The 17,637-nt window shown below is 36.6% G+C and overlaps 1 protein-coding gene across 1 annotated transcript in view; it reads right to left on the minus strand.

The window, feature by feature from the left end:
* Positions 1 to 2,162: 2,162 nt before the first annotated feature.
* The window catches only part of sytl1 (synaptotagmin-like 1), a 65,271-nt gene continuing 49,796 nt past the window's right edge, over positions 2,163 to 17,637 (minus strand). The window contains exons 10-15 of the mRNA XM_028818682.2: positions 15,499 to 15,601; positions 13,395 to 13,556; positions 12,998 to 13,076; positions 7,775 to 7,874; positions 3,225 to 3,430; positions 2,163 to 3,002 (exon numbers count right to left, since the gene is read on the minus strand). Coding sequence (XP_028674515.1) covers positions 2,845 to 3,002; positions 3,225 to 3,430; positions 7,775 to 7,874; positions 12,998 to 13,076; positions 13,395 to 13,556; positions 15,499 to 15,601 — 808 coding nt within the window. The 3' untranslated portion in view covers positions 2,163 to 2,844. The remainder of the gene's footprint in view (positions 3,003 to 3,224; positions 3,431 to 7,774; positions 7,875 to 12,997; positions 13,077 to 13,394; positions 13,557 to 15,498; positions 15,602 to 17,637) is intronic.

Below are 17,637 nucleotides of genomic sequence, written 5' to 3' on the forward strand. Positions count from 1 at the left end.
GACTTCAGGACAACTCTGTGAATGTCCTTAAGTGGGCCAGCCAGAGCCCAGACTTGAATCTGATTGAACATCTCTGGAGAGATCTTAAAATGGCTGTGCACCGACGCTTCCCATCCAACCTGTTGGAGCTTGAGAGGTGCTGCAAAGAGGAATGGGCGAAACTGGCCAAGGATAGGTGTGCCAAGCTTGTGGCATCATATTCAAAAAGACTTGAGGCTGTAATTGCTGCCAAAGGTGCATCGACAAAGTATTGAGCAAAGGCTGTGAATACTTATGTGCATGGGATTTCTCAGTTTTTTTTATTTTTAATAAATTTGCAAAAACCTCAAGTAAACTTTTTTCATGTTGTCATTATGGGGTGTTGTGTGTAGAATTCTGAGGAATAAAATGAATTTAATCCATTTTGGAATAAGGCTGTAACATAACAAAATGTGGAAAAAGTGATGCGCTGTGAATACTTTCCGGATGCACTGTATGTATTATGCATAACTGGATTCAATGCTCTTTTCAATACATGTTTAAACATGCAAGCAAAAATAACACTTTAGTGAATAAATGTTCTGAAAATTGTAAAAATCAACATACCTGAGCTAAAGACAATTCCACTAATATGCATTAGTTTGCTTTTAATATTATAGTGTTACTACTGTATCTAAACAAAACACCTTCTCTAATGCAGAATATTCCATCACAGTTTATAGATAAAGGTAATTTTTCATATCCTGAACTTTGATGCAGATTATGCAAATCACCATGATGCCTAGAATATCTGTAGAATTCATATGAAGAATCAGTGGACTAAAAATCCACTATTGCGAGCCGATAGAAAGTATGATTAACAACAAGATTTAAAGAAATATATGCCTGCGTTGGAACAACAAACTAATTAAACACGGTATATTTCTTTGTTTAAAATATGATTATGAATTTGCTTGGAATTAAACACCATAAAAAAAACAAGAAAAAAAAAGTGTGGGTCATGAAGAATAGAATTCCTACATAACCTGAAACACGAAGGCAGACGCCTCTTTACCAAATGACTATAGACCAGTGGCACTTACATCTTATATTATGAAGTCCTTCGAGAGGGTGGTCCTGGACTAGAAGAGTCCTCTTGAGGTAGACCACCTAAACCCTCTGCAGTTTGCCTGTCGTATAAAGATTGGAGTGGAAGATGCAATTATCCAAGGCTCACAAGGCTTACTCTCACCTGGACAAAGCTGGCAGCACTGTAAAGATTCTGTTTATTGATTTCTTCAGTGCCTTCACTACCATCCAGCCATCACGGTTAAGGGGTAAAAATCAGAGATACGCAGGTGCATGAGCCTGTGGTATCCTGGATAATTTACTATCGCTCAGGCAGATCACAGTTTGTGAGGCTCAAGGATGTGTTTCTGATACCGATGTGAAACAGAGTATAGGATGCACATAGAGAACTTTGTTTCTTGGTGCAGAAATAACTGTCATTAACATCAGTAAAAGCAAATAACTGATTATTATTGACCTTCACCACACCAAACAGCCTCTATGTCTGGTCACTTTTCAGGGAGTGGATGTGGTGGTGCTCCACATCAATAACAGGGTGGACTGGTCTCATTACACGAAGGAGCTATTTAAGAAAGGGCAGAGAAGACTGTTTTTTCTTTGGAGACTCCATTCCTTGTGACATCTTTCACATCTTCTATAACTCTGTGATGGCCAATGTGATTTTCTATGCTGTGGTGTGCTGGGCTGGTAACATCACTTCAAGACAGGCCCACCGAATCAACATCAGACGTCAGGACATTTTCCACCTACGTTATTGATGTATTTTAAAACATACAGGAATGTTTTGTTAATCAGGTTATTTTATCATTTAATATATTAAAGCACACTACAAATATTTTCCACTTGTGTGGACTACTTGTCTGTAGACACTGTTAAGACAATGGCCTAAAAATATTACAAAAACTGCATACCAGAAACGCAGTACTCAATGAGCGATTCAGACTTCTTGTTGAAAGTGTAAATTGAAACTCCACTGGCAGCATCACACTTCCTATGTAACTAACACAATTTTCAAATTTATAGTGTTATAACAAGTTGTACCAACTGCTTCTTAACATTCTTTACAAGAGGTTCTTATTTTTTTTTAATTTACAAAACACTAATCTTACGATAAATTAATGTACAGTATTGTTTGTTTTAGGCTCAATTTCACAGACTAAAGCATGACTTTCTCTAATGTAACCTCTTGCGTCTTGAAGTCTCTTGGAGGCTATGTAATGGTGTGACTTTAAACCCTTTAAGTAATTCAATGTTTGATTTGTAATAAATGAATAGTCCTGAAAGCTTTTAGTTAGCATGGCCTCATGATACAAACTGTCTTACTTAGCCACATTTCCTGCAGCATATAAAGTGGCCTTCACATCACTTGAAGCATGGGGTGTCAAATTTAAGAAATGCAAACAGAACAGGAGTGAATCGAGTACTTTAAAAATATTTGAAGACGTATTGATTGTTATTTCTGTTGAGCCACGTTTCTCTTAAACAAGACAAGTCACAGGTAATTATTTTAAAAACAGAATACAAAAATGAGATAAAAATATTCCCAAAACCAAACTATGAGCCCACAACCATTTATGAATTGTGAGGTAAATGAGTCACTGAAGCAATCCCTGCTTTTTATTCTAGAGCACTCAGTTCTGAAGTTGATTTGAAGCCATTTTTACCAATTAGCTGTAAAGCAAAGCAATACAATTCCAATATTCTTGCAATGTTTACAACTTTGTAGTGTCCCAGAGTCACCATGTTTCCTAATACATGTCTAGCAAAGTAATTGGGGTTCAGGCATAACGACAACTGTTAGACTTCCCCTTTTGCTGTTTTTCTAGGAATCAGATTTGTTCTCAGCGGCAGCAGAGCATCCACCCATGTGTTAGGCTTCTCAATCACAGCTTTCCATACGTCAGTCTCCTCTTCAGTTGAATCCATCCAGGTCACAGGCTGTCCATAACTAACACCTAATGGTACAGTGAGAAGACATATGAATTCAAAGTTACAAATGCAACTAGACGATAAGGATTTGCAAATTATTTTCTTATTGGGAGTCTAAAAACAGGTCCCATATTTGAGATGGCACTTTCATGACAAAATATTTAAATGTAAACTGAAGAAAAATGAACAAAGCTGATTGTAATTCCTATATTTAAACTACTATCTGGTAAACTAATTAAGAAAGGTACCTGTGCCCAGACTAAGGCGCACACCCCCAAGTGCCTGACTGCTGAAGGTTTCGTGTTCCCATACTGTGAACTCGGCACAGGCTTCCTTCAGATCTTCTGCCTGGAAACCATCATACACCATAGTGTGATTGTAGACTGGGCTCACACTGTTCTTTATTACACGTGTTTTCTGACGGCTATGTTTGCTATCATCAGGAAGCACATAGCTGTGTTAAAAATAAAAAAATAAAAAACATGAGTTAATTCATTTTGCATGGAGCAAGTACCATAGGTGTCATGCAAAAAAAAAAAAAATCAGTAAAAACAAATTATTAATCCGTGTGAATAAATTATTCATCTGTTTGAACGAATTATGTAACTCTTTTAAACAGATTATTTTAATTTTTTTCCTTGACTCTTATTTCAGTAGTATGGTGCTCCGTTCCATATTTTGTTTGAACAGATTATTACTATTTTTCCACCTTGCTGTCCAGTTCTTATTATGGAGCCTGGTACACAGTTCAGTGAATTATAAGTGAACTGTAAGGTGTGTTAACATCACTGAACTGGAAGAGAAACTAGTCGGAAAACCAGTTTGAAAGGGTTCTTTTGAGGAGTCCCAAAACAAGTTTCAAACACAGGAGAAGTTATGGAGAGCACAATGGATTTATGGAATTTTCTCCAAGAATGTGATATTCTGGAGTCATTGGTGGAAACATTAATAGAAGAAAAGGTGATCTTAAAATCTAGTTGATATGGCACTAAACAGAACTGAATAGACTAAAACTTCTGTCTAGCTATACTCCTCCAGTTCTGGTTCACTAAACTGCATACCAGGAAAAAAAATAGCTACTGAAATAAGAACAAAATTAAACAAATAAACCATTCAAATAAATCACATAATTTGTTTGAACAAGTTTAGTAACTCATTGGAATGGATTAATAACTCGTTCAAACATATTTTTTGTTTGTTTTTTTTTTTTGCTTGACACCTGCAGGGCTCCATAATTTTTACTTTGACAAAAACATTTGATTATTTTTCATCAAGAAGAAATTGCAAATGGTTTCATATTCAGTAATCGTATTAGAAAAAAAGTTCTCTTATAGCTTATTTAGTCTGCAAAAAGGATTACAAAATAACTTGCTTTACTCACATCTGCACTTAATTCAGGCTTCTTGATATCTTGAAGTGAAAATTAAAAAATGAATGTGGAATTTAAAGTGTAGCTTTGAATATGGCCAAGGGGTGGCCTGTACTAAGTCAACACCATGTTGGCATTCTTTGCAAAATGTTTTAAATAGTAATTAGTTACTTAAATCTCAAAGATGTTGACATAAAAGTAATCACTAGTAATTTAAGTTTGTAATTGTCTGGTCTTGCTGTTAACGGTCACATTTGCCAGTTAATTTTCATAGTAATCATTGCATACATTTATGTGCCCTTCAAGTTTGTGTGGATAAGCAAAGAACTATTTGTTAAAAGAAAAAAGGCATCCCTCTACAAAAGCCTTAAAACTTAACTTACTGAATATGTCCTGCTCAGAGCAAAGAATTTTGCAGAGTATTTATTCAGATCTCGAAATTGCACACATATCAGAAAAGTATGCATTTAATTTGTTTGAGCAACTATTTTTTAAATTTATTTTTGTATGTCTGTGTATCCTCTTCATTTCTTTCCCATTCTCATTACATAAGAACCTTTCACCCCAGTGCATAGTTACTGGTAGCTAACGTCACGTAGTATAATTTGAGAGTAATCATGGTAATTTTTAATTTTTTAATTCTTTTGCATTTATATAGCGCTTTTCTCACTACTCAAAGCGCTCAGCAATTGCAGGTTAAGGGCCTTGCTCAAGGGCTCAACAGAGCAGAGTCCCTACTGGCATTTATGGGATTCGAACCGGCAACCTTCCGATTGCCAGTGCAGATCCCTAGCCTCAGAGCCACCACTCCGCCTGTGGTATACTTTTTTCCTTGTGAAAATTACATTTTTCAAAGAGTTTAGACAAAAAAAAAAACCCTGATCTCATACTATGTTGCACTATGAAAATGAGGGAATGTCTACCATTACTGTTTAACTTTACCTCGAGGAGCAAGAACACACCACCTGCTAAAGACTGAGGGTGAGAGAAAAAAAGAAAGACTCAAAGAGACAGAAAGAAAGTGTAAAACTCAAAAAGTACATCAAGCTGGAGAACTGGCAACTGGTAGCATAGACGTGGGAGATGTAAAATAAGGCTTACAGAGGAGTCAGACTTGCTACTACTACTGCTGAAAAACACGGGCATATCTATGGATGAGGACTCTTTTTTCCCATGAGGCTGTCGTTTGTGTTACTGACGGGGACAATTGCTCTAGCTATCAGTTACGGAATTCTGCAGACATTTTTACATTTTCAAAAATTAAACTGGAAGCAGCAATCAGAGTCAGAATGACCATTGATCTTGTCAGTTGCGGCAGCACACTGCTTAGTGGTGATGCCACAAAACTCAGTTGACTGTGTGGAGTTTGTAGACAGATGTCTCAGCTTTCCATGGAACTACAATCAGAATGTTTACTTTTACGTGTTATAGTAAGGTGATGGATGGGAACGATAGACACTGCATGTTTTAAATTTAATGTTCACATATGGGTATGTGCATGTGTTTGCTGCCAAAGTCCAAAAAACATGCAGGTTAAGTGGATTAGCGTTGCTAAATTGAATTTAGTGTGTGCATGGGGGTTCTATCCTTTGATGGACCAGCACCCTGTCCAGGTGTTGTTCTTGCCTTGTGCCCTATGACTGCTGGGACAGGCTCCAGCTTCCCCGCACCCCTGCCCTAGAAAAGCCACTTAGGAAGATGAATGATGAATGATATGTGTATGTTCAAGCCATTTTAGCTGAAAGGCTAAATTATGTTAAACAATTACAGATGTGTGCTTTACTTTGATAAATTCTAATTCAGAGCTTCAGAGCTTTTGAATTAGAGCCTCTGATTTAAATTATGGCATCTGTGATATTGGTTGTTTCTTCCATGAATACACTACCCATGGCAGTCACTGAGAACAAGCGGACATGTCAAGAATCTATGATAAAAATAAATAACTTTCAACTGTATTTTGCTGTCATAAATGCATCTCAGAAAAGCAGAAATGATGCACTACTGCCACGTTAGAGTGGACATATTTGGTTCATGTTTATTCTTGTGCCTCCTACAGGGCTATTGTTAGGATGCTGAGAAGTATGCATTTTTTAAAGTTAACATGTTTTCCATGATAGTGAAACAATAATTCCACATTAATCTTTTAACATTTTACCAGTTTACTTATTAAGATGGAATGTGCAACAATCTAACATTCATGGTGGTGCTATATTAAGCTATGCTAAATGTGACATTTCAGAGAGACGCCATCTTTACCATTCTTAAAGAACTCACAAATAGATAGCACCATTAGTCTAGTCTGAAGCTAAATGAAAACGGAACTGTGCAAAACGTCCCCAAAATTCGTTCAGCCACCACTTGCTCAAAAAAATACTCAGCCAGCTCCCTGTTCTCTTTAAATAGAGTAGGAATGCAATGTATTTTGGGAAGTGTAGCTCTCTTTACACACAACATACTGCTTTGTCAACATAATCCCACTAAAGACATAAGGTCATATGATGTTTGCAAATGAGAGCTCACTCACCCCATTAATTTTATTTTGGCTGTAACTGACATGGGGGCAACATCATTTTATAGCAAATGGTAGCACCTTTACAAAGCTTTATCTGTTGGAAGTTTGCATGCTCTGACTTCAGTCAGGTATCCTAGTTTTCTTAGTATTTCCCCAAAGATGGCAGAAGGATTGGCGACGATGAGTTCACCCCTGTGACTGTTAGTGCAGACTGCACATGTGTTAAGATGGACTGTCTAGCATGCTTCTGCCTTGTTCTCTGTGTTATAGCCCAGGGGTAGGCAATGTCAGTCCTGGATGGCCGCAGGTTTTCGTTCCAACCCAACTGCTTAATTGGAAATCAATCCTTGCCAGTCTCAGACATCATTTAATTTTATGGCTTGTACTCGTTAGTCTGCAATGTTACGAGGATCTTATATCGTAGTGTTTTTCCTTTCCAAGGATATCATCCAAATGATTTGAAGCCTAAAATGGATTGTTTGCAGTCTGTCACATTTTTCTCGTAAGTGTTTTATTATGCCAGATAGTGCACAATGAATCCACACAGGTGTGAATGGATAAAATGTTAAATAGAGAACTGCTGGCTCCTTTGTCATTTGCATCTTATTGCTAATGAGGAGCCATTAAAACACTGAATGCAGCTGTTTAAGACTAAAATAAACAATTAAGGGTGGGCAACCTTAACAAGTGAGACCACTAAAAGGAAGCACCAAAATGTCTCTTGAGCTATAACAGCTTCCTAAGCAATAATGGATTTCTCTTTAAAAAACTGGGTTGGAACAAAAACCTGAAGCCACTGACATTGCCCACCCCTGTTATAGCCAATAGGTGCCGTGTAAGCTATGTGTTACACAGCAAATTAAAATAAGTAAGCAGAAGCCTTATTTAGGTTCAGGTGGAGTTTGCTAAATACCAACCTTTTGACAAGAGAATCCAATGAACCTCCTTGCGGAGACACTATGCCTTGTGCTTCCTTCACCCAAATATGAAGTTCACCAGTTTGAAGAAAACCAGTCTCTAAATACAGAGAATGAAACATCATGTAAGACATAATGAAAACTGACTACAGATTGGCAGAATTAAATATTAAACAATACTTTTTGCATAACATTATAGTACTAGGGTGTTAGCCATTATGAATGTAGAGAAAAGCCAAGCAAAATGACACCTTTTATTGGCTAACTAAAAAGATTACAATATGAAAGCTTTCGAGGCAACTCAGGCCCCTTCTTCAGGCAAGATGTAACAAATTCTATTCCCAAAAAAATAACCTACAGTATATATATTCAAGGAGGGTATTTCCGGTCTTGAAGGGCAACAAACGCTGCAGGGATCTGTCCCAATAAATTTCTTACATTAGTTTAATATCAGTCTTGCTGTTTCTTAACTTCTTTGTTCAAATGGATGACTAAATGTAGCTCTCTTTTAGAAATTAAGAATAATGTTAGACTCATAAAGACACCAGCTACTGCCCTGACTTTAGTGCACAGAAGTCTTTTAATTATCTACTTTTTCATTTTGTTACAGTCATTTGCTGGTCAAGAAATTTAAGGTCTTTATTATTTTTTTTTGAAAAGTAACAAGCACACATACCAAAACATTTAAATAAATACAATGTTTCATTCATCAAAAGAAATGGTTTCTAATTAAAAACAGGTCTGAACATAAGACTTGCCTCCTTCAAGGACTGCCTGCCCCTGCTGAATTTAACTCAAAAGCTGTATAATTAACAGGAGAATGCAGTGACTCCATCAGGTGATGGATGACATCAATGCTGTTAAGTAATGAAACCTGAATTTAAGCTGGTTCAATGGAACATGATTTTTGCTTAATCGAGAATGAAGATTAAAGGATCAAATACATAAAATTAGGCACAATGGGAAACGGATTAACAACATATCTAAATTTTACACTGCAGATGATACAGTGTTGAATACTTGATACAATGCAGCAAAGCATGGCAGAAGTCAAGCCACGGCAAACAGGGCTCTACAAGTTAAAAAATATTTTTCCTATTGTAATGCACTTCACCATGTTCACCAGAAGATGGCATCTGGGAGCACAAATGACATGAATGCGTGTAAAGCACTTATTTGGGGAACTTCTCATGAAAATGGGAAATACACAATATCACTCAGTTTGCAGAATTAGTCATTACCTGCATTAATATAAAGGTTGCTTTACTAAACAGAAATACAATTAGCTAGTGAATTCCATATGTTTGATGCATGTTGCACAACATAATACAGTACTGGCATTTAAACATTTTGGTGTGCTAGAAATCTGAGTTATAAGACAGTGGCTACTGTACATTTACATGGAACCTAGTATTTAATACCAGGTCACATAACTCATTTATAATGAAACATCTTGAACTAAATACTGTGATCAGTGTAGAGCATCCATATTAAGTTTGAATAGAATTCAATTCTAATTAAAGAATTAAAATCTAATTGAACTGAAAGTTTATCCATCCAACTCTTATGGAAACCAGTTAATCCCGCCATTCACAGTCACAGAAGCCGGAGCTCAGATGTTACTACGTGTAATTCATCCTACACTTGTTCAGAATGACGTATGGGTTTAAATGGGTAAGGTGAAAGGGGAGTAAAGGACATTTTCAAATCTATCCATCCATTATCCAACCCGCTATATCCTAACTACAGGGTCACGGGGGTCTGCTGGAGCCAATCCCAGCTAACACAGGGCGCAAGGCAGGAAGCAAACCCCGGGCAGGGCGCCAACACACCGCAGATTTTCAAATCTATTAATTACTAATTTAGATCTAGTCCTTAATTGTAATTTGTCCTCCTGAGAGAAGAAGGACATTGGGTGTAGTGCTGCATTGGAAAGGAAACATATAGTCAAAGGCACTACAAAAGATTTATGTGAGAGTACATAAACAGCATGAAAAATAAGAATTCTGAAATTCCATAAATGCATAGCCCACTTCATTATTAAGGGAAACTATTCTACACAGCAGCGAACAGTAATATAAAAAATGTTGTGTAACATTAAATTATTTCATGAACCTGAGCACTGGTTGTAGCAGGTTGCTGTAAATTCCCATGTCCGTCTCCAGCTTCTGCCAAGCTGGCAGAATGCTGTTAATTGGCATCAACCATAGTTTATGCACTGCACAACTAAATATTTAAAGTGTATCATTAATTACTCTCAAAGATTAAAAGATGTGTACTCAAGAAGAAGAAACTGCTTTACACAAAGGTGCAACTGGACTGGGATTTGAACCCAGGTGTTTGGAACATTGAGACCACAGTATTAGCCACTTCCCATAATGCAGTTAAATGTCAATTAGTTACAGTATATTTTATCCTTATACCCATTTACAAAGTGATTACATGAAATGAGCAATTAATGTTAATAAAAATGTTTTCTTATATTTTCCATTTATTTTAATTGTTCTCAGATCTCAGGCAATGTTGTAACAGTGAATTTTCTATTACAGGTATTACTTGCAAAGTGCTTATTTCTATAGTAACTTGTTAAAATCAAGACTGCTATGTTTTACTTTTAAAGTATGCTTTTCCCCTAAAAGCATGGCCTTAAAAATAAAACATGCAAACACAGTGTAGTACACATTTTACAGCATCCCGCAAACCATATACAGTAAAAGGTATGCTCTTAGGTTTTTACATGAAATTAAAGCTTAAGTTTGATATTTTCCAGGTTGAAGTTATTTCTTCACAAACGTGGTATATATGTATTTTCCATTTTATACATTTTTTTTTAAATATTTGCCCTCATTGGCGCTATACAATAGAGATTAATAGGGCACAGAGCACCATCAGGAAAAAAAGTGTAGGCATGTATGGGGACCAGTGCTGTACAAACAGCAAACAATATTAAAACATCTATGAAAAAAAATCTACTTACTTGTGTAGCATAATCTAGTTCTATGCTTGCAATGTCCCACACAAATATATGTTTGCTTAAATATTGTTAAATAAACCACTTCCGGAAAATCCTCTCATGAACTGTTAGGCAGCGCATTCAGAAGGATTGAGGTTTTAAATTAAAGACCCGCCTCTCCCCTAATTTGCTGGTGGTTAAACCACAACGCTGTATTTTTGGATTTTTAAATGGTAGTTTGTGAAACTGCACCACTGATTTGACCTGTTTATTGAAACGCCTCAGATATTCACAAATGCAAGAAACAAACTGATCAGCCATAACCTTAAAACCACTGTCAGGTGAAGTGAATAATATTGATTATCTCATTACAAAGGCACCTGTCAAGGGGTGGGATGTAATGGCTGCACATGAACATTCAGTTCTTGAAGGTTGTGTTTTAGGGAGCAGGAAGAATTGGCAAGCGTAAGAATCTGTGCGACTCTGACAAAGGCCAAATTGCAACTGCTAGACAACAGTAGCAGTGCATCTCCAAAATGACAGGTCATGTGGGATGTTCCCAGTATAAAGTGGTTAATACCTACCAAAAGTATTCTAAAGAAGGACAACCCATGAACCAGTGACAGGGTCATGGGTGCACAAGGCTCATTCATGCGTATGGAGAGTGAAGGCTTGTCCATCTGGTCCAATACCACAGAAGAGCACCATGGGCAGAAATTTCTGAAAAACTTTATGCCGGCCATGACAGAAAGGTGTCAGAACACCAAGTGCATTGCAGCTTGCTGCATATGGGACTGTGTAGCGGCAGACCACTCAGAGTGCCCATGCTAACCCCTGTCAACCTCTGAAAGCACCTACAATGGGTATGTGAGCATCAGAACTTGACCATGGAACAATGGAAGAAGGTGGCCTAGTCTAATGAATCACATTTTCTTTTAGATCATGTGGACAGCTGGGTGCATGTATTTCATTTACCCAGGGAAGAGATGGCAGCAGGATGTACTATGGAAAGAAGACAAGCTGGTGGGGGGCAGTGTGATGTTCTGGGCAATGTGCTAGGAAACCTTGGATACGGGCATTCATGTGGATGTTACTTTGACACATACCACCTACCTAAACTTTGTTGCAGACATTGCACACCCCTTCATGGCAGTGATATTCTATGATGGTGGTGTCCTGTTTCAGCAGGATAATGTGTCATACCACACTGCAAAAATTGTTCAGGAATTGTCTGAAGAACATCACAAAGAGTTCAAGGTGTTGACTTGGCCTCCAAATTCCCCAGATTTGCATCTGATTGAGAATCTGTGGCACGGGCTAGAAAAACAAAATAAATCCATGGAGGATCTGCTGCTAATGTCTTGGTTCCAGATACCACAGGAGACTTTCAGAGGTCTTGTGGAGTCCATGCCTCGAAAGTCAAAGCTGCTTTGATGCTGTGGATGACAACAGTATTTTCTGTTTCATAATAGTTTCACTTGCTTTTCTTTCCAAAACGCTCACCTCTCTTAGACCACAATCTGCAATGCTGGCTGATATGGTGCATAAAGGCAGCCAATGAAGGAGTTATTACTTGGAAGGACTACTGTCTGTGAGATTTGTGGGTGTGTGGTGGTGGCGGGAAGTTTGTGGGATTTTAGATCTTCAGTTTTATGCTTGTTTGAGCATGCACCCCAGCTGTTCACAAGAGATTTTTTTAGTTCATTTAACAATATTTCATCCACAATAGTTGTTTTTGGTAGGTTATGAGCATATGATGACTGGATATCTGACATATGGAATAGGTGAGACGAGTAAATTGAGATTTTTTTCACTGACATTTTGAATATTGTTTGCCATTTGTTCAGTGTTGGTGACCATAGAAGCATATTGTGTCAGGAACATAATTATCTCTCTGTCTTCTTCTTCTTTCTCGGCATGATTTTTTGCTTCTGTTCTATATAAAAATATGACCTTAAATTTTTTTCTTGACCATTACTACAGTTGTGTAAATAACATATAAAAAATAATTAATTTTTGGGTGAAGTATTCCTTTAATACAGAGACACCACTGGTACAAGTACTATGTACACAAGAGAATACACTTGAACTGTTTGACATATGTTGTATCTGTTCTATTAATGATATTTCTGAGGACAAACAATCACTAAAGATGAGATGTCTGAATATATAAAAAAGCATTCAGTAATGAAAAGACATATTCTGAAAAGTATCTGTATCTTGAGAGCAAAAGAGAAATATCTACTGTAGTATAAAACATGATTATTTACCTCCTGAACCAGCAGGCATAAAGTTCAGCGACAGTGAGATCTTTCCTCTGAATCTAATGGCATCCGGAGACATTTGTATCTGCATGTTCATTATTTAGAAAATTATAAAAAGTTAATAATATTAAAACAAACACTTCAACTGAAGAAACATTAGTTAAATATCTTAAACATGCAAAAAAAAAACAATTAAATGCTTTAAATATTGCAAATACATATATATTTAATCCTCTTCTGAAGCCATAATTGCCAAACTTTTTTTGCTACTGCAAAATTTCAAATAAACATTTACAGCTTTATAGCCACTTTCTGGAAAGATGTGTAAACACAGAAACAAAATTAACAAACATTAGAAATTACATAAGAAAGACAAAATGTAAATTTAAACATGTCAACTCACTCGTGGATGTAGATTGTACCAGTTAGGCTGAGTGTCTCTGGTATCCCAATTTGCCAGAGGCACTTCCACCTCCCCCAAAAAGACATTGCGTCCCAAGGATTCGCTGTGCCATACGGAGAGGTTGAGAATCCGTGTTCTGAGATCTAGCATATTTATTTTATACTGTTAAAAAAAACAGAAAGTCTCTTTGAAAATGCACTATCGTGGCTCTCAGAGCATAAGCAGTGGAATATACAAGAAATATCAGCTTCTAGGATTGGTAAAATGATTTTACCACAATTTCTGTACATCTGAATAACTTAAGATAATGTGATGTAAGATACTGTAATACCGACTGACTTAGACAAACTGCAGTGATATATTAAGTTTGCAACTTCTCATTTAGGCACCTTTTCAGGTTGAAATACTGTTATTTGCTGACAGCTTACTAACCCTACAGAGTTGTACTTTACTCTGAATTAATGTGCAGTCACCAAGACAAAAACAATAGTAACAAAACAAGTAAGAAAATGCATGTATGGCATAATATCCAAGTGCATTCAGAGACTTGGGTAACTGTTTTAAAAGTTCACTACATCCTAGAGTTAGAAACCACAATTTTGTTTATCACATATTTTTGTAAATGTTAGTCATATTAAAAAACAGCAGTGATAATAGAAAGTGACTACATGTATCAGTAGATTATTATTATATTCTTTAATACAATTTCACAATATGTGTGCTTAAAAATGGAGACCAAATAGGTTGGGCTGAAATTTCATGAGCTGCAGATCCCAACTCAAGTGATTTGGTATTGTTAGTTGTTGGCTGTGGAGTGCTATGGCCAGATGTACTTCAAATTTCATAACCATAATATTTTTCAAGATGTAGCCAATAGACATTTAAAATCTGTGTTGAAATCTCAAGAAAAAATCGTTGGTTACATCCAAAAATAATAGCAGATCATTGTGGTGCTCTGCCGATAAATTATAGTGTCTGAAAAATATTAAATCATTACCATCCACAGACAATGTAACTGTGAGCTTGTTTTAGTATAATGGGAATATATAAAGAGTCCGCAAACCATGATTAAGGAACTTGTTTCCTCTTTCATTCATTTCTACATAAGTTAGGCAGCTTGAATTTTTTACTTTGTACGCTCATGAATAATGTGTAGAACTTAGGTTCTGTGTCAGAGGTTTATATCATTTAACCACTAGGAGAAGTGAGCTGCTGTGACAGAGGTTTGTGCCGGCTACTCCAAGGCCTCAGAAGCTGCTTTTACAGCTGGTATATCAAACAGAGCACTCTCCTCTGTAGCTGTTGCACTGTTTTGCTCTAAGCAGCTATTGACTGAGCAAAAGATGTAAATATAAAAAAAACAACAACTTGAAGTAATCTCTCTCTTAAAGTAAATTAAAATTAATAAAAAAAGTAATTGGGAAGTCAAGCAAAATGACACCTTTTATTGGCTAACTAAAAAGATTACAATATGCAAGCTTCTGGAGCAACTCAGGCCCCTTCTGTCTGAAGAAGGGGCCTGAGTTGCCTCAAAAGCTTGCATATTGTAATCTTTTTAGTTAGCCAATAAAAGGTGTCATTTTGCTTGACTTCTCAGTACATTCATAATGGCTGACACAGTACAACACCCTAGTACTAAAAAAGTTATTGAAATTGAATGGAATGTTACTATGTTTTAAGATGGGCAAGTCTGAGAATTCGAAAATGTTTTTCTATGGGAAGTTTTGAAATATCAAAACTTTATACAGCACACTGTATTTGAGATAGCTTAATGCAAACTTAACTTTTCCAATACATTTTCTTGAAAACTGAATGTCCAAATAAAAAAAAAATCAGCAGGGAGCTGAGTTATTTCATGTAGACAGATAGACATAGCGACCACAGTAGGTGCCTATCACATTATACTGTATACAAATGCACCTAAATGTATTCTACTAGTTTTGTGCAAGAAGACAAAATCTTACATTATAAATTGAATTACTTTTGTCTGTTATAGGTGGTAAGAAGTTATAAATAGTTTGGAAAATGATTCTTATATTTTGTTATGAAGAGTGTAAAATGGTCAATTGCTTTCAATTGAAAACTAGAAGGAAAATTCATGTACCTTAAGGGTCTCATTGTAGGTGGGATTAACAGTCTTTTTCTTAATGGAGGTTTTTTTCTTGCTTTGAGATGATTTGTCTGGGAGCAGGTAACTCTTCACATAGCTGTCATTTCAAACACACGTATTACTCAAATGAACATAAAAAGTGTTACCAAAGCTCCATAGAATACAACTCAAATATCACTAGAAAGAATAATATACCCCAAGATACTTCCACAACTCTGCTCACAACCAGTAGTATACTTTCCTAGACCCGAGCATTTGTACTCTGACACTCTTTAAAGCATAGTCTTACTTTTAAGTTTATCATTCCATGAGAACATATATGTTGACCAGAATTACACAACAAAATGAATATTATATTAGTATTGGCTGATTGTGAATTTCCCCTTGGGGATTAATAAAGTATCTATCTATCTATCTATCTATCTATCTATCTATCTATCTATCTATCTATCTATCTATCTATCTATCTATCTATCTATCTATCTATCTATCTATCTATCAAAGGGCGTTATCGCCCCTGGATCACTAGATGACAGCCCCCTTGGGTTGCAGAGGTGCCTCGGACTCCCACGGAGCATCATGGGACTTGAAGTTTGCCAGCTCAGCCCTGTTGGGTTCTGTGGGTGCCGCCAGGGGGTGCTGCAGGGACTGCAGGGGCCTACATCACTGGGCTTCTGCCTCACCCAGAAGTGCTTCCGGACTACGCTAATGGGCCATCAGAAGTACACCCGGGTGCAGCATAACAGAAGCCTGCTGCTTCACGCTTCCCCCCCTCCCCTCGGTCCACAGCCTCTGTCTTGGATTAGTGCGAATAATCGCTCCTGCAAGCGAATTGTGATACTTAGCACGACGAGAGAAACTGCATAATTAACCATAATGTTCAAGTAAATTATAGAAAAAAAAACCCGATCTAAATCTGTTAAGTAGTTCTCTCGTGAAAAGCGGACAGACCGACAGACGTTGGAGTTTATATATACAGTATAGAGATGAGAAAAGTAACACTTTTTTACACTTCTGCTCCTAGATTTTTGATCTTTTGAATGTATTCTCGCCTATTTCAATAACAAAATGACTCTTAGACAACACCATATAGTAATGAGGTTTAAAAATCCCACTTCCTAACTATTTTGAACCTTTTTTCCATTCACCAAGCTGTATAGGGAAATTACTAAAACTTTGCAATTCACAAATCATAAAAGGCATCACATTTAATCAAATGCTAATTGAATTTACTTTAAAAGTTATAAAGAAACAAGGAAATCTTGTCTTAAATTATTTAGCATTAAATAAATATGTTCCCTTAAAAGCAACCTTTTGAGGAAATAATATCACATCAGTTTGCTTTCACATTAGAAAATAACCTAGTAAATATGTATTTTACTTCCTGTTGTTAACCTAATTTTTAATTTTATGACTCTTGATTTTTTAACTGCATTTGGGTTAAAGTCTTGAAAAAGACAAAATGAAACAAATATGCCATAGCAACAACTATTTAGATGTAATTTTACTATATAAGTAGGTTGAATAATTTATTGTGACCTGCGGTGGGTTGGCACCCTGCACGGGATTGGTTCCTGCCTTGTGCCCTGTGTTGGCTGGGATTGGCTCCAGCAGACCCCCGTGACCCTGTGTTCGGATTCAGCGGGTTAGAAAATGGATGGGTGGATGAATAATTTATCACTGAGGAAATGATGACCTTTTCATAGTTCACATACAGAAATATAAAAGTGAATATAAAATGTACTTAACTGTGATGTAATCTTACTGTTTACACATATGCCATACAATACAAAGCATCTCTCAAGACCATGTGTACTAATGCAAAGTAGAGTTCAACCTTTGTTCCTATCTCTGTGTTTCTATGCTTTAAATAAACTGCATACTGGAGAACACTGCATATTTTATTGAACTTATGATACTGAACTGTGTTCATGGATGATAAAGACCTCTGAATATTATAAAAACAACTCACACTGATACTGAATGAATAAATGTGCTCTGTCAGTTTAATGAGCATTATCTGGATTATCAGGAAATCTTCCTCCATCATTTCCACCACTTCCATCTTGTGCTGCCGAATAAGTGGTACTGAAGAATACTGTTTGGCTAGAAGTTTTTTAACAACATTAAGAA

The sequence above is a fragment of the Erpetoichthys calabaricus genome, chromosome 14, assembly GCF_900747795.2.
Source record: "Erpetoichthys calabaricus chromosome 14, fErpCal1.3, whole genome shotgun sequence".
NCBI classification, from domain to species: Eukaryota; Metazoa; Chordata; class Cladistia; order Polypteriformes; family Polypteridae; genus Erpetoichthys; species Erpetoichthys calabaricus.